The sequence below is a fragment of the Oenanthe melanoleuca genome, chromosome 10 (genome assembly GCF_029582105.1).
Source record: "Oenanthe melanoleuca isolate GR-GAL-2019-014 chromosome 10, OMel1.0, whole genome shotgun sequence".
Lineage (NCBI taxonomy): Eukaryota > Metazoa > Chordata > Aves > Passeriformes > Muscicapidae > Oenanthe > Oenanthe melanoleuca.
Window position 1 is genome coordinate 8,631,367 of NC_079344.1, and position 24,815 is coordinate 8,656,181.

The following is a 24,815-nucleotide window of genomic DNA, read 5'->3' on the forward strand; positions in this document are numbered from 1 at the left end:
GCTGACCAGGCACAGATCCTCTAAGCAAAAGCTGTTTCTCTAATCAGGGCCCAGGTGTCAGACAGCCCAGCTGGAGGTACTAGCTGTGATTCTGACAGAAGTAGCTTCTTTTTGCTTAAAATGAGCCCTTTTTTTCTTTCCCAGTGTGCTCTCAAATGCTCTTGCCCAGCTGTGAATAGCATCCTGAACTAATATACAGCAGTGCCTGTGTTCACTCCAGTCATTCCCACTCCCCATTTCTTCTTTGCAATAATATCTTCCTGCAAGATAGGAAAGTAATTCATGGTGTCATGGCTTCACAGGTTACCCTGTTGGACTACATGAAGCCTCAAGATATCTTCTGACCTGAGTTTGATTCTTTCTGTCAAAATAAATATGTTGTGTTTAACCAAAAGCCTGTTACCTGGAGTAGGCTCTTCTTTAGTGAAGTGCATAAAGAAAAAGGAAGTGTAATATTGCTTTTTGAATGTCTTTGTGCAGTGATGTTTGATAAGCCAGAGATTGTCTCCTTTGGTTTAGTAGATTATTCTGCTATTGAGGCATCTTGTTTGGTTTGAACCCCTGTAGGTATTTAGCATGTCTCCATCACAGCAAAATACCCACCCAGAAATGCCTTAAAACACAACACTTTTTGGTTTTTTTTTTTTCCTCCAGAAGTTCATGTCTAGATTTTGTAATTATATGCATAATTTTTTAAAACAATTACTTGTGTTTGTAGCAGATGTAACGTGACCTTTCTGAATTTCTTGCAGACAGCAGCAGAGCAGTCCCAAGGTGCATACTTCTTGCCTGAGTTTGCACTTTCTCCACAGGGGAGTTTTCTTGAGGATACCACAGGGGAACAGTTCCTCACCTACCGTTATGATGACCAGGTCAGTGTGCCATGTGTGAAAATTATCCAAATTGATTCATTCTTGTAGCTCTGAGACAAAGATTACTGTGGAAAAGATCAAGATAGAGAATGTGTGTTATCTTTTGAAGGCATGCCAAATTTATATCAAGTTGAATGATAACACACTATACAAAATCCAAATTAAAGTACTTAGTTGCATAAATAATAAGTAAAACTACTTTTGGAAAATATTAATAGGATGTAATGGAGACAAAAGCAGCAATTTTAGTGATGTGTTAATAGATGTTTATAGTTACATCTGCAAGATGTGTAGAATTCAAAGTGATTGTCCTTTCTGTGAATTGTTTGACTTAAATTTGTTTTATTTAATGGAAAAATCAGTGTTAGGCAGATTTTGCATTTTCCAGCTTGTGAAAAGACAGAATATTGTATTAATTAATGCAGTTTTTATAAGGGAAGGTTGGGCAAATTATGAAGAAACAAATGGGAAGTGTAATAATGGATGGAACACTGTTTAGAAAGAAACAATTTTTTTTGAAGTTAAAAAATTTTAATGCTTTCTCCAGACCCATAGAAACATTATGTTAAACATGGAATATAGATATAAATGTAAAGAAAGCAACATGAAAGAAATGCTGTTAATCTTGGCAAAAGATCTGAAGTAAACCTAGGAAATGTGTGGCGTGCTGTGGAAATTTACTCATAACACAATGTGTTCCAGGAGTCAGTCGAATTTCACATCAAAACTGTCTGAATTACATTCATAGACACTTACAGTACATTTCTTAATGTAAAAGGAGGGAATTTGTTGGGAAACACTCCCTGTAGAAGTAAGAGAAGAGCCAAACTTTCCCTGCATCACAAGGTATGGTTCTGTCAGTGATGGGCAGTTTTATTTGAAAGATGGGCTCCTTGCAGGAGCTACTTGAAGAAAATAGTTTGCTCATCACTATCCTAAAAGAGAGATCTAAGGTGAGTTTATTTCAGCTTTAAACTGACAATGCTTTTAGACAAAATGAAGCAGAAAAGCTACAATAGAAAGCATGCTGAGCCACTGTGAGTTGTTTGAATTTAGTTTAAATGTTTACAGTAATTCATACTTTTGCTTCCCTAGAGGGTCTTGATTATCAACAGAAAAGGTTCTTGGATAAGACCTTCCTTGGACCAAACACCTGGGAAAGCAATAACTTACAGGACAGTAAAATGCAGCTGCAACTCAGGCTGCATTTAATGACAGTAGTTGAAAAACACTATAAAGGTTATACACTTTGATCAAAATAGTTTCCATTTAGTGGAGCACGTTTTTGAGATGATGATAAATCAAATATAACAGAGGCTTAGTCTGATTCTTTGACTAGACTGTTTGGACTCTGTGAATAATATAGCTGATTAAAAAACAAACAAAATGAATCCCCTTGAAAAACCCTCAAATACCAGCATAGCTCTATAAAGAAGCCAGTTCCAAGCCCAATTCCATTTGATGGAAAGAATTCCATTTGCTGGAAAGTTTTCCATTAATTCCATTGAGATCTGAATTGGATCTAGGATATGGCCAGCTTCTGTTCTTTCATAAATGTGATTTAGTTTTGAAGCCTGCTCTTCCCAGACACTTAGCAGTATGAAATTAAGTTTGAATTCCTGGAACTGAAAGTGGTGCTGAAACATCAAAATGTTGAAAGTAAAAGCAACTATATTAGCAGTAGTTTCTTTTGAAAGAAAATTCCATTCCTAAGCATTATTTATTAAAAGTTATGAATACATTGAATGCAGATGGGAACTGATCTATATCTCTAGCTTTACCTTCCTGCAAGTAAACCAAGATTTTTTTGGTGAATAGAAAGATTTTTCCTTGATTTTCTAGGAAACATAGGTTTGTAGTAATATAGTTATAAATATACTTTTGCTGAAATGTTAATACAAAACTCAATTGTATCATGGTCCAGCTGGGTCAGAAAACTAGATCGTTGTTCTCTGTGTTTCATTCAACTTTTTCTTTTGACATTTACTGGTATGAATGGGTGGAAGTCTTAAAACCAGAGAGTGAAAATCCTTCATTGGGTAATCTCTTGAATTTTTATAAACTGGGGTGGATATATTTGATATATGATAAATGTGATAAGAATACACAGGTGAATAAAAAGAGAGGACTAGATATGCATTAAAAGCCCATTTTAACCTATCCAACACAGTAATGGAATCAATAGTGGAAGGTTACCACATAAATAAAGAGTGCAGCAGCATCTTCTCACACACCTTAATTCCTTAATTTAGTTTTAGCAGTTCATTTTCTACTTTGTCCTACTGTGAAAGGCTGCTGGCCTTTGGGAGATACATCCCCTCCTTTTCCCTGATGTCCAGAATTGTCCTCTGGGATCCCTACGGGGTCCTGGTGTTCCTGTACATGCCAAATTACACCTGAAAACTGAAATAACCTCGTGCACTTGACTCTAGTAAAACGAGATCAGTCTGATCTGCTCTGCTGTGGAGGTGATTCCTCCTCCCATGTCCCTGGAAGGGAACAGAACAGATAAAAGGGGAGAGAGGTTCCTGACACTGTGGGATGGAGGTGGAGAGAGGGTGGCTCACAGCCTCTGTTCTTTTGGCTAACCAGTCTTGAGACACTTGCAGGAAAACCATCTATCCCCATCTTCCCAAGTGTACCTTTCCCCCCTTGCACTGTTCCTTTTATCCAGGCCAATAAAATTTCCAGGGATAGATGGATAATATTTTTATATAGCAGCATCATCATTGTCATGATCCAAGATTAGTTTCCTTACATCCTCCAAACACAGGAATGTTTCAAAGGGGTTTTCTTTGGCTGTTGTGTGTGATATTTTTCAAGCAGGGAGCCAGTTTAATCAGAATCATTCATTCCTTTGTTAGTAAGTAATCTCAGTAAAATAGAACTAGCTGTTACTTAAATATTCAAAAGTATTTGCTATCTGAAATGACAAGCTTACAGTTTGAAATGAAAGATGAGTAAATATTAATAGGAACACACTGTACTCTGCTCTAGCCCAGCAGAATTACACATGGATTCATGTTGTACATGCAAGATAGTACATTTTGTTCTGGTTTAATCTGGCAGGATTGTGCTCTCATTTTTGTACAGGACTGCACTAACCTCTTTGCATATTTTGTTGCTCTGTGTGTATTTAAGAATTACATGCAGATAAAATTCCTTGGCTAGATATTTTAAAAATTCAGAGAATATATTTTTTTACCACTTCTATGACTACAGAGGAAAATGCCTTTAAAGATCTGATTAAATACTGACACTGATTCATTGGGGTAACATCTGCATGGAGTGGGACATTATAGTTTTGACACATTTATTGCTGTGTCTTCAGGGAAAAACAGTGATTCAAAGCAAATACTTCTGAGGGATCCCAAAGGACAGAAATGTAGAAATGTTTAAATTGACATTTTCTAAAGGCTTCTGTATTGTTCACCAAGTGATGTATGGTAATGTGCTTTGCATCCTACATTTCTGAAGTTCTACTGAGTCAATGCAGTTTAACCTAACTTGGTACCAGATTTTGATGCATAGCAGAAGATTTCAACTGCTGTTGGATATTTAAGATTTAAAAAAATTATGCCCCCTCCTACCATTCATGAAAATAGTTAAATAACTGAAGAAATATATGAAAGTAAATGAAATTATGAAATAAATGTACAAGTAATAGCTCTTTCTCCAACTTTGAGATACATGTTGAACCTTGCCATAGGGAATAGTTTCCTAGTATTCTTTCTGATTTCTTTTGGCTTTTCACCTTTTAATCTACTACAAGGAATTTTTTTCTTTTCCAAAATACTAGTAGTACTGGAAAGCTTTCTTGCAGAAATAAAATGTTCTTGTTTTCTGACACTTAAGGTATTGCTTCCAAGTATTAAAACCATTCCATATGACGGACCACCAAGAAGGACAGCAGTGAAAACTTGGTTGGGCTGAATGTGTTTGAAGTACATTTCCACTTTGATTGGCTGGCTGGCTGAGAGTTCTCTTGGGGGTGTGGGTAAAGAAAGGGAAAGAAAAAGGAAAATAAGTTTATCTTTCAAGTGAGAAAATGTTTGCTTGACCAGTTGGCTTTCTAGTTGACCTTGCTTCTTCTAAATTTTTTGATGTTTACCAGTTTAAACTCACAATAAGGATAGCCTGATTCTGGAATTAGATATATGGCTCTAAGTAGTCATATCTTGGCAAAGAAATCTATTGTTTCTAAACAAATATTAATGAAAATCTGCACTATCAGACTTGTGAGCATTTAACTGTGCAAGGTAAGGTAGAAACTGGTCAGTCTGTTTTCAACTAGATGTGCAAGTTGTAATACCCAGGCTGCAGCTGCTACAGTTAATTTAATAACTCCTTTAATAGCTAATTTAATTCTTTCTTTGGGTTTGCTAGAAAAGTGCCTTGTTATAAAGTGAATGCCAAAATTGGGAAAATAAATATTCTCATTTAAGCCTTGTCTTCCACAAATAGAAATAGTCTGTCTTGGCTTCTGCTTTTTCAGGAGAAAAAGGAGCATGGCATTTTAAGTATTAATTTTTAAAAAAATGCAATGGAACCCAGGATCTGAATTACTTAAAAAAATAATGTTGAAATAAACTGATGGAACCTATTACTCCACCTTTTTATTTGCAGTCTGGCAGCAATACCTGTTTGTGTTTGTACTGTATGTTTTTCATGTTACACCAAGGAAACTCTTGTGTGGATAGAAGTTGTTTTATGGGTCCTGCTGGGCTCACATCCGTTTTTCCTCAATTTCTTTCATCTCTTTCCCCTTTCCACCTGCTGCTGCTTTCCATCCTCCTCCTCTGGAAGGGTACCTGAGGCACAGCCTGGCTTTGGGTCTGAGTCTTTTTGTTCCTCTGCCGGGTAGTTTGCATCTAAATCACCAGAGAAATGGAGCCACATGTTTTCAGGCCTGGAGATGAGTCATGTAAGGGACATTACTGCAAATTAACACATCAGTGAAGACAGGCTCTAATCCCGGGAAGGGAGGAAGATTTGTAGTTAGTGGCTCACTTGTGACCCATGCACTAAAGCTTCATCTCTCTCGGTTTGAGAAGCAGCCTGAAACTTGTGTTATTCGTACAAGCCACTTTTGTTGAGACCCTGAAAAAGCATCCAGAACTATTAAAAAGATTTATATCTTGATTTTCAATGTCTAGCTCTTGATTTAGAGATTCGTTTTTTGAATAAACAAACTGTTTTCAAGTGGCCACAAACTATTTCAGGCATTCTTCTACAATGAAAACATTCCACTACGGAACACTTGGTGGTTTCATTTGTGTATTTGGAGAATGAACCGATAAACTTAATTTTATCCAAGCACCAGAACTGCAGCCACTAATACGTGGCTGTGGGAATTTCAGCACTGTGTTGGAAATACTCCTTTTCTGCTATGTAGAGGACTGGCCTTGCAGTCCTCACTCAGCCAGTCTGCTGAAACTAGAATAACCCTGATTTCACTGACTTGAGTCCTGCAAATTGTTCCATTCTCTTAGCTGGGACATCTTGTGTAAGTAACAAATCACTAGGTCAGGTTTGTGGTACTCCATACTAATCCTACAGATGTCCATAACGAGATTTAAATGATATTTAAGAGGAGTTTACAGCCATGTGTGAAGATAAAAAGCATTATTTGATGTTTCTCTGAAAAGTTAACTGAAGGTGATGTTAGATGTTCCCTAATATTTTTAATTACATGCATTTTTTACATATACTTTTTTTTTTTCCTTCACAGGTTTAATTTTGATCTCTATTTCTAAAGGGTGTATTTTTTGGTTGCTTTTTTTTTTTTTTTTTTTTTTTTTTTAAGGAAGTTAGCTCCATAATCAAGTGAAATGTGTTTCTGATTTGGAGTGGAAAAGAGGAAAAGGAGGCAAGGATTAAGAGAAAATGAAAACCACTTACAATTTCAGGCACAACTACTCTTAGAGAGACTGGTACTGCATAAGTCAGGCATGATCCTGTTCAAACAATACTTTTGTTTAGGCTAATTGCTGGCTGGAAGTGTGTGAGCAGCATATGCACGAGTAATTATATCATTACTTGTGTGTGATAGGTTGCTTAGTGAACTGAAAACTGTTTTTAAATACTTTTGTTTATTGGCAAACTGAGTGGGGAGCTGGCACTTTTTAAAGCACTAACTACCATTTTTAGTTCAGGGTTTTGTTGTTCAGAGAAAAGAGTGGAACTGCTGTTTGCAGCCCATGTTTCTTTGTGCACTAAGAATTACAGACTTTCTTGTTTTCTATTGCAGCCTCAGTCCCAGCCCTGCCAAAGGTCTCTGTGTGTAAATCATACTTACAGAAGCCAGTAGGTGTTCACCCTGTGCAGTATAACAGCCTTCACAGGGAATCTGTAATAGCACAGTTGCTGCAGAAAACACATTTTATATCATTTCAGTTCTATGAGACTGTAATCCTATTCCACCAAATTCTGTGGTGAAACTCCCTGGCCTGGGTCTGTAGTCCTTCTGTGGCTGTGATGATACTGACCCCAGCAGCTGCCACAGGATTCCCAGGTAGCAGAAGGGACCCCTCCTTTGCAAAGGTCACCCCCCAAAATGTTTTCTCAAGCAAGAAAGGAGAATGGACCAAAACTTTTAGTTGTTTCTCTTATTCCTGCTCCCCTGGGTAATGGACTGATATTGAGGTGCTCCAGTGGATGATAAAAGGCTATGCAGGTTTTCTTCCTTTTTTCTTAGACATACTTTTGGGGCCACAAATTTTTATTCAGTTTGAGGTTGAGCTAGATAGAAAAAGCCACTTTAATACCAAATACCTTGCTTTTCTAGTGTTTCTACCATGCAAATTTTTCATAAAAGATGGAAAATTTTAAGCTCACATTCAGTGTTTCATCTCCTAATGTTTACAATTCTAAGTTTTCCCAAATACATTTCTCAGATTCTAGCAATAGATTAAAAGCCTCTTTTTTTGTTATTTTTTTTCTTTATTCTCCAAGGAGCAGACAGAAGGATGTGTACAAATTCTTTAACTCATTTCTGCTACAGTAGACTATTAACAGGACACTTGATGAAATGAATGAACATTATACAGACTAGGTGCTCATTTGATATTCTTTAGAGGAGCCCAATGATTAAATCATGAGAGATTGATACAATGCAATGTGAATTTCCCACTGACCTCCTCATGCCCCTACTGAACCTCCAGAAGCTGGCACATGTTCTTATCCAAGAATTTTGACAATAATAAAGGCTTAGGTTCACCCTTCTAAATTAAGACTGAGAGGTCTGGAGGTAACAGAAATAATCCTGTGCTTACACAGCCCTGATGTAGTGCTGCTATCATCTATCAATAAGAGTTCATTGAGATACAGTAGAGAAGTGCTTCTAAATCAAAAAGATATATTTCAAGTACTGTGGGAAATGCAGTGCTTGGAACTGGAAAGTCATTCTTCAGATATACATGGATGAGAGGATGTTTTAGGCTGATAAAGCCTAATGGTGCATTAATCCTTTGCTTATACAGCACAAACATTTTGAAACTGTTTTTTCTCTGGTCTTAAACAAGGAAAGAGCAGATTGTATTTGGGTTTTTGATAATTCAGCTAAATTTATTAAACTTCTTGAGCTGTTTAAGCTCCTATTAAATTTTGTACAAATGAGAAGATGTAATTGTACTGCTGAATTTTTCATGAAGGATGAATATGATCAATATGGGTTTTTTTTCTTTCTGTGTCATTTCTGTCACAAATAACATTTAAATCCCTGTGAGAGTTTAGAGCAGCTTCTTCCTTTTAACATGGAAAGCTTTAGTAAAGAAATGAAAGAAATTTTAGTTTATTATGTCCCTAGAATAATGGTTAGGAAAATGCTTGCTTGAGAAAATGATTCATCCTGTGTTAAGGTGTTTCTGATAGAATTACATTGTTTTGCAAGGCAGTGGGTAATTTAAATAGGATTTATATTGTTGAGCATGTGGATAATATCCCTCATATCCTTGAGAGTCATCCTTTTAGGCTTGTCCAGTGTAGGGAAATTATTTATAGGAGAGACTGAATATCACAATGACCCTTTTAGTAGAGATCTACTTGAACCTAGATTTCTTCCAATTTGTATGCCACTACTAGAAGATGAAGTGAAAAATCTTCTTCTGAAAATCTGTATCTTTTGGCTTTCTTTTTGTAAATAGTTAAAAGGGTTCTTGATCTCATTAATGCTTGCATAATGAACAACTAGTTCAGTTTAGTTAGGACAACTAAAGAACAATCTCTTTACCAATTCTAATTGCTCTGTACTGTTTCAAAATAACTGTCAGTATTGCCAGTTAAACCTAACTTATTTCTACTCTTAAACTTCAAATGCTGTTTGCTTACATGGGAGAAAATTACATACATTAATTATCAATTTTGGCAATAACAGGAAAAACGGTAAATGTAGGTTCATTGACAGGATCACTGGTGACAATTGTATTGTCCATTTTCAGAGCTTAGAATGTGTTCAGGTTGTGGTACTGTAGGATCCAAGGCAATTCAATTCCCTGGTGCTGGGTGTGTCAGGGGTAGGTGTAGCTTCCCACCAGCACTTTTGCTGAGCCTTGGCTTGGAGGCTTAGGGTACAGAGGGTGTCCATGACTTTCAGAAACAGAACTGAGAGAGTTTGTATTAATATAAAAAGTATATGGAATTTGTTGCTCATTTTTTCATGTTATGGAAGCTTTGATTTTTTTTTTTTTTTTTTTTCCTTCATTCTTCTTTCATATAGAGCAGTTTGCTTTACTGTTTGGACCATAACCTATTGCTACTTACTAATCCCTTCAAACCACTTCCTCCAAGAAAACTCTGAAACTTTGGGTGCTACTTCCAGCATGCAGGATGTCCTGTGAATGTCAACGAATTTTTTTCATGTCTGAAACTGTTTACAGAAATAAGTGCCTGCATGTGACTTGAGGCAATAGTTGAAGGTGCTTGGTTGAGTATTTAGCATGGTCTTTGGTAAAGAGTAATGCTGGATTTGAACCTTAGCTTAGTACTGTAATGCATTTGACACAAATTGTAGGTTCCATGTTTTTTGGTGATTGGCAAATCAAACATTCCTTTTTATTCTCTGTTTTTTTTCCCCCCACTTTCCTATAGACAGGCAACTGTTATGCTGATTCTTGGTCTGGAAGGAAAGGCAATCAGACCTCTGAGAACTGGAAACAATCTGGACTTTTTTAATACTTTAAGACTATAAAACCTGACCTCTTTCCACTTGAGCCTATGTAATCTAGCTTTATAAAATTATCTCATTGGTAGTAAATTTTTTGTTTGTTTGTGTTATAATGCCATAAGATATTTTTGTGCTTTGATGGCATAAGCCTTTATTCATTTAACATTTTTACATTGCATAAGAGAAGAAGGACTTATAAAATGGCACCAAACCTTTAACTGATTTACAGGTTAACAGACTAGAATATTTGCACATGGGTGAGAAAAATTAGTAGTAATTGACTGCTCTATGATGTGGGATGTTTTTGTAGTTCTTAAAATAGCCCTTGGGAGATGGTTGCAATTGTGAATACAAGATATGTTCTCCTTTACCTGATTATTTAGGCTTAGGTCCAAAAATCATAGTAATTTCAATAGACTTTGGATCAGCCCTTCATTTTTTTTTTTTACTGCAGAAAGAGATTTGCTATTGATTTCAGGCAGCTTGCATTCAAGTACCCCAAAAGAAATACTACAGACTGTTTGATCAGGGAACCACTGGAAAATGGGATAGATGCTGCACCAGCATAATTCCAGCCTCAGCTCTCTGCAAACAGACAAGTTCAGTAGTTTGTGTGTGTTTGTTTGTTTGTTTCAAATCTGGTGTGTGAAGACTTGTGCAATGAACTTTGTTTATTTTATCCAGCTTCTGGATTTGGTGAAAATCACAGAATTTTCTGTGATTTATACAAGCAAACAAATTTACACGCCATGAATGCTGAAATGAATCCCATGTTCAAAATATTTGATCTGTTTCAGTAATTATATAATTCAGTATTTCATATTTATAATTTAGTATTCAGTGTTAATTCAGTAACTTTGTACTCAGATCACCCAAAAAATGCAGACAAAATGTAGTTTACTACTTCACCCTCATGCATAATCTTTGCTAGAAATACATATATATGTTGATACGTGTAGCAAAAAGGTCAGTGATCTTCCTTTGTCTAAGTAATATGATTGTAGAAGGCATAAATCTGAACAAACTGTGGTCTTTCAGACAGCTCACATAATGTCTTATAGCATCAACACAGCATATGGCAAAATATGGGTTTTTTATTGCTTATGAAAAAAAGACTCGAATGTATCCGCTTTGCTTAGAAGAAATGTAGTGCATTGGCTTGAATGTTTTTTGATATTATTAATAGATGACATAAAATATGTTCAAATATCAGACTATAACCCATGAAATTTTACCACCTTTGAGTGCTGGCTCCAGTGGTAGCTATTCAGGACAATATTGTATTCTAATGTATGAATCAGAATTATATCCTAAGTCTCTTATTAAAATACTAGGGCTAAGTTTTAAACTTGTCCTGCCCTTTTTATTCCATTTGAAAAATTTTTTACAGTGAACTTGCCAGTTAATGTTCATTCTTCTCCTGCTTCTTCAATATTGAGGCTATAGGATAGTCTGTTTTTCTCATACTTTCAGCTCTGCATTCTAATGAATGTGAGGCAAAGAAAAGGAGGGTGAAAATATTTCTTTAGAAAAGTCCTTTTTCGATGCAGTTAAGTGACTTGCTTTAAATGAAGGATATTTCCCCAAAATTAATTTTAAAAGGGATATCTTCTGGTGTGTGTGGACAGAAGATTTGGAGCCCTGTCTAGAGCAGATAAAATAGATTACCTCTTGCTCAAACCTTGTACAGCCCAGGCACTTGTGCACACACATACCTGAATTCTTGTGAAGACTCCTGTGAACGTCAGAGCTGCTCTGTAAGTAAAGGGGAACAGGTTCCAAAGTGTCAGCAGGATCAGGACCTCGTCTCCAGCCCTGATCTTTGAAATTCCAGACTCCTGTAAGGACCCCAGAGAGACACAGCACCTCTTGGGAGGATCTGAACATCTCCTGCTCATATTGCAGTGAGTGGAAGTTGAAATAATTTGTTGTAATATGATGGGGCCAACAGGTCTTCCCCTTTCATAGCTCAGATGTGTACTGACTTAATAGCTCCCATTACTCCAGCCTTGTCATAAAGCTTACCATGAATTGCAACCAATCTAGTTTACATTTTAACTATTATTTTTCTTAAATGAGGGACTCGAAACCATTTTTGCAGATTGACGACATCAGAAGATTTTCCAGCTTAATGAAAAAATCCAAATGTCCATGTAATATTTTCAAAGAACAGACTGATGGAGGCTGGCCTTTTGTCAGAAAAACAGTGTAAAAATTAACTCTGCTATATTGTGCTTTAATTTAAAATTAACTTACGCTTTTTTGACAACATTCATATTTCATTGAATAGGTGTAGGGAGCAAGTTTTCTCTATTTCCTACCATGAAGAAAAAAAAGAAAAAACATTAACTCTGACATCTGTTTTTAGCACTTTCCTTCATATTTTTGGATGAATGCCTGGCAAAAGCTGGAAAGCGACTAAGAGATCAACCAAAGATGGCCTAAGGGCCTGTTCCCAGCTGGTACAACATCTGGAATGTTATATATAGTGGATAAATTCAGAGTTGTAGTTTAATAAGATTGGTATTCGAGCACTCGGCCTACAGCAAAGGAAAGGACAGTGAAGCTGACAGCATATATGGTGCATAATATGTCAAGGTGTCTGAAATATAATTTGCTGGGTTTTCACTTTCATTTTGGCAGATCCCTTATGCTTACATATAAACTTTCATCCAGTATTGTTTCGAGCTCTTAAAAAATAAAAGGTGAAGTCATGTTGGTATTATATCCAGAGTCTTATCTTTTCACTAAGCTTAGAGTATGTCTGGGTTTCTTTCTTTCTTCTTAGGAAAAATGTGCTAAAGACAGATTTTTATGAGCTGACTAGAAATAACTTAAGCTGCTACCTTTGCAAATTTCAAGTATATGCAGTCTTTTACAGTGAAGATTTTACAGAATAATAAACTATCCAGGAATCTGGACTTGTGCTCTATGGAACCATATTTGCAAGATTTATGTCTCAGAAGGCCTGGATTTTTTTTCTATTTAGTGTTTAGTTAATCTTTGGTCATCTAATCTTCAAACTGTAATTGAATGTGTTGCTAGACAGGTCCAACAAAGTTGCAGGCAGGGATCAGGACAGAGCCACCTGCTTAGAGCAGCCCTGAGCAGGGTAAAGAGATCTGAAAATGAGCAGGAGGTGAGCTCTGTTTGCAGCCCTGGGACTAGAGTTTCATTAATGACTGAGAAAAGAAAAAAAAAAAAAAAAAGATTGGGCTCATTATACTTCATATAAGTAAAGATAAGATAAAATTGGGAGGAACTGTCAACAGAGATGAGTATGAGAATAATACAATAATAACTGCATGACCTGGGAGATGGGAGTAGTAAGATGAAGTGCATGGTCATGCACCTAGGGGACACCAGGGAAATATTTCTTTTTGGAGCTAATAATTGGAAACAAGATAATGAAAAACTCAATTTTAGCTTTCTTCTGAAATCTAGTGCAGAAAAATAAAAACATTCAGAAAATAATGGAGGAAGTTTCTCAGCCTAAATGGGTAATGAACAGTTTCTTTCTTAAGAAGTTGTTTTTTTTCTAGTGTGTGAGGAAAGGTGCTGATAACATGACTGTCACAGACTGAGGCTGGGAAATGAGAAGCAATGGTTTTTCAAGACACTGTAGGCACACCAGTAGCTGTATTGGCCTTCAGTTAATCTTTGGATGGAAATTAGGAAGACTGGTTCTAGCCAGAGTTTGAGTAAAGCCCTGGAGTCCATGCCCAACAGCAGATTTGGGAGGGGCAAACTGATGTCCTTCATTAGGCTGTACACTCATTTATAGAAATGTGATGCTGTCACAAGTCTGTATTTGGAGCCTGAGGAGCTCCATTCCTGAACTGCAGTTTGTGGAGTCCCAGTTGTGGGGAATTACATGCCATGCTGGTCATGAACATACTGGCAGCCAGAAATGGAATCTCCAATGTTTTACTGGTTTTTGCATGTTAATTTGTGTGCTCTAATAAATATTTATTAAAGTAATATGTGAAACTATAGTAGATTGAGACATCCCTAACCTGTCTTAATTGCTGAAGTATTTGTGCATTGCTCATTTGGCTTTTTTTTTCCTTCTTGCAATCATTTTCCTTAGCAATTCTTATAGTTATTAACCTCTCTGTTTGAAATAAAATTCCTTCCATTAACCCAGCATTTCATGGATGACATGCATAGATGAAGAAAATTTCCAGCTATTTTTTGCCAGTGAGCTGGAATGCAAATGCATCCATATACTGTTCAAGTTGGTTTGGCAATAGCTCTGTAACTTTATAGGTTTATATGCTTACACTAGGATGGTTCCTGCTGTTTTAAGTATTGTCCAGAGGATATAATTTCTTAAATGAAAATTGTTGAAGCCATACATTTTTTGTTTGACAAGTGAAGGTATCAATTGCTTTCTCTTATTCCCTGTATGGAATAGGAAATGTTAATAAAACTCAGCTTCTGAACCTCCTGATTGATAAATTTTTGATGACCATGTTGAAAGGTCATCGTGGATCAGGAAAATGCTTATTTTACTCTTGAAAGGTTACACACAGGACACAACAATGGAAGAGCAATGAAAAGGAGGAAGGCACTGAGAATACATATAATTTATTAAAATTTAATTCCAGTTTTCATTAAGCATGGTATTATTCAGGTCTACCCACTCCCTCCTTTTGTCCATCTCTGTTGTTTTGTCTGGCCTTGTGTTTTCTGTCTAAGGATTTGGTCCCAAACTACTGAAAGCAAAAGTGTTGGGATGTCACTGTGGAAATTCTTCTGATGACATCAATGAGTCTCATGTAAATCATGAAACAGTTTTCCCTTTCTTTACATAAAGGTGTGGTGTTTTATAGCTCACAGTTTGAAGGCTGTTGCACTGCAGCTTTAATATGTGCAGTGATTACAGGATTGTGCCCTCAGGAGTCTGGAAAATCTGAGGGTTGAGTTGGCTCAATTCTGCCTCTGAGGCTGGATGCTGATTTCCAGTTCAATTAGACTCTATTTTACACTTTTACACCTTTTGAAGGATGTGCTTAGTGCCATGAAAGGTTTATATCAGGTATGAACTACCTACATTAAATCTTCTGCCCCCAAGTACTGTATGTTTGATTTTCATATTTCCCTTAGGCTTAGGGTTTTTATCCAGAGGGTCTCCAGGCTTTTTTTTTTTTGTCTTTCTGAGGTTCAGTTAATGACCAGGCTTCAGGCAGGAGGGTGACAGCTCATAGCCATGAGACATTATTAAAGCTGAGCTGTGTTCAGCTGAATCTGACTTTTTGTGAAGAGTGATTAAAACTGTTCAAATATTTTTGCAGAGTTGAACTTGCTGGAGCATGGGCAATAAGTTTTTCTCCTAGAAAAAGCCTTTTTGTTCCTTCTTTGGAGACAAATTTTGAACAGATTTCTGAGGTGGAAGAGGTCCTTGATAACACTGCAGGGAGACAGCATTAGGCATTATTTCAGAATTTCCAGGTAGGTATGTCCTGTGCCTGAGTTGTTCCCTCTACTTTACCTGGCAGTATTTTGGCCTAAAGTCATAACTAAGATAAAAGGTAGCACAGAAGCATGGAAGCAAAAGACATTTGTTTATCTTAGATATATTGCCAGTGAGTGGCTCTCATGTAATTCTGCTAGTTATGGGAGTGATTTTGGTATTCCACATTTCTGCCAATCAGAGAATCTTATGAAAATAAACAATTTTTACTATTCTTAATGCTTTAATATAAGTTTATAGTTGTTAACACTTATAATTATTTTAACTGGAAATATCTATATTTTTGTATCATTAATTAACTAACTCAGAAACTTACTGACATGTGCAACATTCACCTTCAGAAGAAAATGGGATGATCCACTTGGCACAAGTGGCAGAGCTCCTCTGCTTAGAAATCTTCCCTTTGTAGATAAGGTCATTTGAGGATGCTCTGTGGTTGCTCACGTTTGAGCAGAAATCACTGTTAAGGCTGAATTGAGATAAGAGTTTGCCAGCCATAAAATGGATGGCTTCAAAATTGGCCAGCTGTTATGGCTACTTTTTATCTGTGGCCTGAAGAAGGAGTAGGTTTGAGACATGCTCTGTGTGTTTTCAGATAAATGCCCAGGACTTCCATAGGTGGTGGCTCTGAATGGACTGAGCAAATTAGCTGGGTGCCCCTTTGCAGTTTGGGTCTGGGTGGCTTCTCTGGCTCTCAGTGTCTCACTGCTGAGATCCTTTTTGGGTCTGGACTCTTACTAACACTTCAGTTTTCCTCATGTATTCAGCATGACCCATCTCAGTGATGCAGAACTTTGAGGGTTGGCTCCTGTGTTATGTGATAAATGCTAAGCTTTCCAAATTTAGACCCAGACAACTGTTAACTATTTTCTGCATGCTTTAGCCTTGCAGGACTTCAGGGTAGAGGAGGATTTGTCAATCCCTATCTACTCTGTGTAATTAGACAGTGCTTTTGTAAAGTGCTGTAGGATCCTGGGCTGGGTGGTGCTTCACAAAGTTAATAAATCTCTTACATTATCACAGAATACTTAAACCATTCTCTGAACACTGCCCTTTGAAGACTTCAAGAGGTGTATGCCCCATTAAACAAAAATAAAACCAATGGAACTGGTTTCTGTATATTTGTTATTTTGGTATTATTTTAAGATTTTTAGTGGGCTATATAATAAGAGTAAAAACATCAGTTTGTATTGCTTATTATAAATCTGGAAGTGCTGTGGTTTCTAAATGGCAGGGTAATGGGCTTGGGAGGTCTTTAACTTTTCTGAAACTGATATTTTGAAAGCTTCATATGTATTTGGTTGAAAATTTTAATGAAATATATCAAATTGGTACTAGATGTCAGTTAGAAACAGATGTGGCATTAAACTTGCCCCTCCTGCCAAGGTATGGTCTGATAACCAAAGTGTACAGGTACAACCAAAAGGAATTGATGCCAGTCTATTTGGATGCTAAGTTCATTTCAGGCTTGTGTTAGGAGTCCTTGATGGAAGGCCAGAGGCAGTGTATATGTACATGTATTTTTAGGGATTTGCAGCAGTTTCAATGACAAATGTTTTTGTGCTGCTCTTTGAAAAGACCCTTTTTTTAAGGCACATCTAGAAATGTAACCCATTGGCTGATCTGTAGGTGGCTTTTTGGAGCTACCTTCCTTTCTTGCCAGATTATCAGTTCGTGGCAAAATTAAATGGGGCTATCTTTTGTTGCTACTATGTTCTCATGAGTAGCAGGCCTTTATTTCATACATAGGATTATTGGTAAGATTTTGGGCTTTTTTAATGCGGTGTTATGAAGAGGACAGTACATAATTGTTCATGATTCCTTTTTAAACAACACATTTCTCTTATCTCTGTAATTTATTTTTAAAACTATCACCTGGAGATAGTCTGACTTCTCTGGAAAATAAGACTTGACTTCAAGGCAATAGTTGTTCATGTGTTTGTTTAAAGCCACTCACTAATGGGCTTCAGTTTGATTTATAAACCAGCTCTCTCTTATCGTACAAACTTTAATAGTTAGCTTTTGTTCATGGAGAACTGAGTGAGTGAAGTCAGTTTTCACTGGGACAACACTACTGAAATAACAAAATGAACAAGCTATGACTGAAAAGAGCCTTAAATATAAATGTTGTGATTGTGACAGGACTGATGTTTGAATTTATAAAGGAATTTAGATAAGCAATATGATGTAATGCTTTCAGAATTTAAAAGAAAATTATTTTTTTTTAGACCAAAGGATTGAATAATTGGTTTGAATATGTGAATAAGAACATACAAAGTTTGTGTGAAAGAGCTGTAGAACCCCAATGTGGCAGTTTTAATGATTGGGGAAGTAATATGTGTAGGCTCAGGAATTCCATAAAGAGTTTTGCAGCCTTTGGGACTTTCATGATCATTGTGCATTTCTGGATGTTCTTTTCCTGCTTGGTTTTCACTTGTCAGTGGGATTGCAGTGGTTTTCAGGTGCACACAGCTCTGTGCATGGCTGTACCCTGCATGGATATAGAGTGCATGGGAGGTTCCTGGCTGGTACTTTGCTTCCTGGCATTTGAGTTCTAAAGTCCATGTTCAAGTGTTTCCAGAGGCAGGTTGCAGTGCTGCTGTGGGCTGTGCTGAATTTTGCATGTTAAGGACCTGGGGGTTTTAGTGGAGAGCTCTCCATTGCTTTTTTGCTTTGAAAAGTGGCTTGAAGCTTAGGGATAATCTCTGTGTTAACTGCCTTGAGTACCTTTCACTGGGTGATCCTATCAGCTTGAGTAGGTGCATAAAATTTGCATAAGTACATGGCATATATGGGTATCAAAGCCCCACAAATAACATCTAAGATGTTTGCTATTTTTCTGCCTTTGTAAGGAACAGCTGAACACTGAAGTAAAGTCCTTGGTAGTAACCTCTGGAAAATTACCTTTGGTTGATTGTGAAAGTACTTTAGATTGCAGTGTTGACACACTAACAGCAAGTGTTGTCAAATTGGTTCTGGTGTTTCCAGAGACAGCAAAATATTTCTGCAAATTTCTAATTCTGTCATGGTTCCCCTGTATGGTGCAGGATGTTATCAAAGACTTTGCAATGAAAAGAAGGAATGAGTGCTGGGGACTGTTTTTTGGAATAATTAAAATTGTATGCAATTACCCCCCCTTAGTCCAAGAAGAGGTTGAGCTCTTGCTCCTTGCAAACAGAATGCTTTTATCTACATTTCTGCTTAAGTAGGTGCTGAAATAAAGACTACAAGCAGGATGGAAATGTACTGTATGTGGCACCTCTTCCTGTAGGACAGGAACAGTGCTCCAGCAGTAGGACTAGGGACTGATACTGGGGTTCTCAGCCTAAAGTCTGGGTGTTGCTGCTCATGAGAGAACAAAATCCATTGAAATTTAGTAGGAGCTCATATTGAAGATTGTAGGATACAGAACTATATATTTTGATTCAGAAGGGTGATAGGGTTTCCTGCAATATGAGAAGAATGACAAAACTGTTTCTCTTCCAAAGTCCATTTACTATGGAGCATGGAGAACTGTGGTGCTAGTACACCTATAAAAATCCATTGCAGGGAAATGAATCAAGATGTAATCTTTAAAAAATGAGTAGGTTTTGTGGTACCTTTCAAAGGGACAGTGGAACAGACTGACAGGGAAAAAATCCAAACCATGTATTGCACCTAACTGCTGAAAAATGTGGGATGGGATGACTCATTGTGATAGGGATTAGGGTTTTTTATTGCAGCATTATTGGTTCAAAGTGAGTAGAGATACTGTATCTCCCTGGAAGAACTGGAGGAGAATGAGATAGTGATTTCTATCCCCTTAGATGCTAAAAAGAAGAATTAATACTAAATGTTTTATGTCACCTTAGAGTTTGTAGACTTTAAGTTAAAAGAAATACACATAAATGAATACTCTGTTTGAAACTTGAATTTGCCAAGATTCTTTAGGACCCTTTGCTCTTTTTATGTTTTCCTTGTTTATGGTGAAGGGTGAGGTAACATAATTGACTTCAGTTTATGGCATCAAAATTTTCTCATCTTATCTTTCCCTTTGGAGAAGAGTTTATAGTTTGTGTCTTAGACTCACAGACATATAAAAATGTAGTAACACTTTTGGTTCACTTCACAGAGCACATGCACTAATAGGCACACCCTTATTCTGACAGATATCTACAACAGATTCCCATTCTGGCTGCTGATTCCCACTGGGTATAGGGATAATAGACCAGTGCACCCAAAATGGGTACATGTAACAATAGAGCAGAAAGAAGGCAAAAGAGCTTCTCACATCAGGTGATTCTATGCATAGTGTGGAAAATTCTGGATTATTTTTACTGCATGGAGTAAGGGTCTTTCACTGCTATTCTGTCCTGGCTTACTGGAGCATCTCTGTTAGGAGGCCTGGCACTAGGCAGGGCTGAATGCCTTCTCCAAATGCAGAGATGAAATGTGCTCGTGTTTCATTCCTGCTTTATTTTTATATACGATGTTATGTGGCTTCATAGGAGAAAACAAAGCAGAACCATTCCTGAAAACCTTTTTTTTTTTTTTTTTTTTTTTTTAAATAAGCTTCATCCATGACATCATAATTCACTTCTTGGGTGGGAGGGGGGTAATTTAAAAATAAAGCTACTCTCAAAATGTCTTTTCTCATGTGTGATCACTGATGTAACGAGAGCATAGGGTTTTTAAAATAATTTGTCATGCAGTAATTGTCATCATTCCCATGCTACATTTTTCTCTATAAGATTAGGAAGCAATGGCATTCTTTATGCTTAATGGCACAAACAATTATAGTACTGACTTGGCACTGGTTTGCTGCTTTGGCTGGCCCTGATGCTGCTGGTTTTTAAATTGGCTGCAAAGCAGCCTGTGGGACCGATGTATAATCAGTCGTCTGTTGGCACGTGGTTCTGGACAGCCTTTCTCCTTTGACTCATCTCTGATTGCAGGGAATTTGCTATTGGCTGGAGCTCACTGCAGAGTATGGCTGTATGCAAGTTCCTTATGAGCTATATGCAAAGTCCCTTTTATGGCAAAAGCAAATAGTTTCACATATAGCAGGAAAATATGCACCATCCCAATTTACTGTTTCATTGCTCCTTGGGCTTTCTTTCTGAATTTAATATCATAAACTCTTTCTAATGTTCCAAGTTCAAAATCTGTGTGACTGGGTTTTGCCAAATAGTGCTTATACTGTGCTTAGACATTATGCTGCAGAAGTTGAGGCTGAACCAAACTGAGCATCCTTGCAGTGCTCTTCTGTGGCTGAAATGACTTCAGCCTCTGTAAGTGTTTCTTGGGGAACACAGTAAGAGCCCAAGCAAGGAAATAGGAGGAGACAGGCCAGATCATTAATATTGTAGTGCCTTCTTTTGTACTGTATTTATGGTTCCCCTTAGGCAGAGACCTTTGGGAATTGGAGAGTCCATTAGTTTTGGCAATCCCATTGAATTGAAAATGGAGAAAGTTGCTGAAGGAGTTGTAGAGAAGGTCAGTGTTCCTATTTGGCCATCTGAAAATGTCAGTGCTGCTCCCTTAAAATGGATATGGCTTTGTAAGCATCTGCTAGAGTAACATTTATACCCTTGAACTGTCTGTGTGTGATTACAAGTCACATCTGGCTTATCACATCTGTGTAAAGCATAGTGTAAATAATTATGTGCAGTAATATTTAAAGCACAGTGAAAAATGTGATTTATTTCTGTGCTGGAGGTATGGAGGGCTTACCTGTAAGGTGTAGGGCAGAAATCTGGGAGCACTGCACTGTGGCTTGAAGAGCACCATTCACATAGTAATTTCTGGGGGAAACTCAAAAGTTTTGTGCAGAATTGGAAAAAACAATGAAGAGGCAAGTAGAGGCACAAAGCTATCTGCAGTCAGCATTCATAATGTCTTTTCACTTGCTATTTTGTTACTGTGCACTTTGACTCTTCTGCCTTGATATCTCCTGCCTGAACACGTGTGAAACTGTCTGTCTTCATCTGGGAAGCAAAACCTGTGCACACCTAATGCTGTACCAGGAAAAAAACCACACCTCTTCTGTTTCTGTGATGGTCAACTTCAGTTCAGTTTTTAAAATCTTTAAAGAGTTGTTAATGTGGTTGGAAAGATGGCCTTTTAGTTGTACTCACTAACTTATCAGCTTCTCCAAATATATACCCACTTTCTCCTTTCTGAATTTTTGTTTGCCCTGATAACAGTGCTCTGCATTGACCCTGAGCTTACCAATGAGGCTGGTTGCATTTTTTTCTCTTGCTGTCTGACTTCTGCTATATTTAAAAATGCCTTTTCACCAGTTGTAGGTGTTGATTTCTATCAACTTAATTTTAATGAGTCTTGTGTCAACATATTGTGTCATTTTTTGAAACTTGTGCAGGTTTTTGTATGAAAGCTTACCACAGATACAATTAAACCCAAGAAAGCAAAAAACCTTTCAAATTTGAAGGATTAAATACTATTAATTATTTTCCAAGTTAATAGCACTTTATTTTATGTTTGGAATAACCTGACTGGTACTACAGAGGGAAAGTGGTTGAATTGATGGTATATTGCAGGGTGTTAAGGCAATCACACAATGGCTGAGGAGGATCTGTGGGGTTTGCTGCATCCAGAACTGTTTAGGCTCTTTGCACAGGGATGACTGTATTGAGCCATAATGATTCCAAAGCTGCAATTACTGCAAAATGAAAACATAGCCCTTTAATTTGGGTAGATGCTTCTGGTAGATACTCTGTGGACTGAGCTGTCACTACAGCCTGCAAGTTGTAACATTCACCAGTGTTTAAACCATGCTGTGTATTAACCAACTTATTGTATCCATTTTCTCCCAAGTGCAAGACAAGCCAAGAAAACTTTCATTAAAGAAATGATCCTGCTAATTTAAGGTGGAGTGAACTCGTGTGAAGTAATAATTTGGCTGTGGTGTGCTTTACAGTAGTACCTCCTGGAAGGACCTGCTGTCAGGCTGTGCAGGAGCTGGAGCTGGTGGACGTGTGAAAAGTATTTTATTATAGCTGAGTGGCAGTGATGGAAGAATCAGTGTTGCTAAGGCATGCTTATAATTCTAACTCTCCAAGTGCCTTCCAGCACATGGACTGTTTCTGGTGCTGTCATGCTGCCCATTAGAGAACCAGCTCTTCAGCAGTCTGAGCAGAAATCATTTTGCCTGCTTGGTGCCAGAGGAGATCCTGTGCAACAGTGCTGTCTTATCACTCTCTGACGTGGTGGAACAATACTTCATCCCAGTCAGGGATGTTTATGATTTGAATAAGGCCAGGAAATTCTTGAAAGTGAAATGCAGGAAACCTTAATTTTTGCTTTTGAGACCAGAGATCAGATTTCATGTTTCTCTTCTAAAACAAATGTGCCTGAAGAACGGTGAATGTTGTTGTAGTTGCTTTCATGTTAGTAAATGATGGTATTTTCAGAAGACCACAAAATACTGAGGATACTGGAGGGGGGAGACCTAGTTCACATAAAATTTATTCCCAGTTAAGTGCCTCTTCCTGCTAGCTGCTCCTAGCTGTGTCCCCAGGCTGGGGCACCAGCTGCATGGGTGGAATAGCTGTGCACCACATCTTTCCTGCAAACACCTCCTGTGACCCACTGGTAGTTCTGAAACAGCTGGAGTGAACTGCACCACTGCTGTGCTCAGGAAACCCCTGTTCCTGCTAGTGACCCCCACATTGCTCTTATTGTAGAATTGAGCCTATATTTCTGTTTCTCCTTTCATCTGGACTGTTTTCATCTTCTATTGATGAAATGGGCTGTAGCTGAAACTGTATTTCTGTCTGGAATGCTATTTAATTAGAATAAATGATCCAGTGTGTACGTAAGGTTATTTTTCTTTAATAAATCTTTTCTCCATGTGTATATTCAATGACAAAACTAATTAGGAATGACAAACATGTAATTCAATAGGTTAGAGGGAAAGATTTGTAATGCCTCTTGTACTGCTTTTCATAGCCAAATTGTGGACACTGTGCGTTCTTTGTTTGCTCTGTCACCTTGAAGTTCAACTTACCAAATTTAGCTCAGCGTTCTTGTGTTTTTGTAATTTGTGCTGTTGGCCATCTCAGGGTTCTTATTTCAATTACATTTTTATCTCACTGGTTCTTTTTTATTAAGTTACCCTCCTTATAAAAGTTAATTTTAATTAACTCAAGTTATAAAGAAGTTATAGAAGTTGTAACTGAGATATGGTAACATAAATTTTCACTAAAATGTGCATTTAAAAGAAGAATGGAAAGTTTATTTCTTTTGCTATTTAATTAAAAGTTAAGAATCAGATGTGCAAGTTGAAGGGAAAAAATAAAATGTGCTTAATAGAGTTGAAATGAAATATTCTGTACTCTTCATAGTTTTTTTTTTTTGTTGTTGATGTGCTGTTTTTTGGGTTTTTTGCAAATTATGTAACTTTCACCATCAGGTTTTTCATTCTTTACTGTCTGAAGTGATGCATCACACCTGCTTCTGATGTCCAGGGACAGCTGTTTCTCTTTTTTTTTTTTTCCTTTTAAGAAACAAATGTTGTTGTCATTGGAATCAGTTGTGAAACTTGTAGGGACTTTCTGGTACAGGTTTAGGCTTTTGGGAGTCTCAGCCTGGCAGTACTCTCATTTTCCTGGGCCCTTTGCTGTTCCTGCAGGCTGTAGCACTCACTGCCTTGCTGTGACATACTCCGACTCCTCTGTCTCTTCTGCACAGAGTAGAGAGCTTTTCTTCTTTACTATTTTAAACAACTGTGTTATTTTCCATTTTGTCACCTCTCACAGTGGAAGATAATTTTTATATAAAACCCCTGATTTCCTTCTCAGTTCCCCCATACCAGATGCAGTTAATGATGAGAATGACACTGGAGTTGTCACTGCTGACCCACATTTCCTGCAAAGGTGTGGTGCAGTGCTGAATGAGCAGGAGGAGCCTGGTGCTGTAAAAGATGCTCCTTCTGCTCTGAAAGCAGAAAAGGCCAGAAGAGTTGCTTTGTCCTTGTGCCAGGACTGATAGTCTTCCCTCTCCTGGAGTTTCTTCAAGCCTTTCTTCCCTGTGCCAAGAGCACCTTTGTACATTCCTCTTCAAGTACAGTTCTTGCAGTGAGGCCAAGATAACCTTTCATGTTTGTGTCCAAGTTGGACCTACCTTAAAATCTCCTGCAGGTACTAAATCAGTTCAGCTACCCCAGTAAATTTCTCTGGAGAGAAGCCAAGGGAAGGAATCAACATTGTTTATAAACTTTCAAAATATATAGTAAGTACTTTTTCCCTTGACTTGGTGATTTACTTCTATTCATTGTTAATAAGTTAATGTGGAGAAACATTGG

At 37.4% G+C, this 24,815-nt stretch overlaps 1 protein-coding gene across 2 annotated transcripts in view; it reads left to right on the forward strand.

The window, feature by feature from the left end:
- The window catches only part of ADAMTSL3 (ADAMTS like 3), a 168,760-nt gene that overhangs the window by 28,266 nt on the left and 115,679 nt on the right, over positions 1 to 24,815 (forward strand). For both annotated transcript variants that reach the window (XR_008841284.1, XM_056499487.1), the window contains exon 3: positions 753 to 872. Coding sequence is in view for 1 of the 2 variants with exons in the window: in XM_056499487.1 (XP_056355462.1) it covers positions 753 to 872 (120 nt within the window). In the remaining variant the exon portion in view is untranslated. The remainder of the gene's footprint in view (positions 1 to 752; positions 873 to 24,815) is intronic.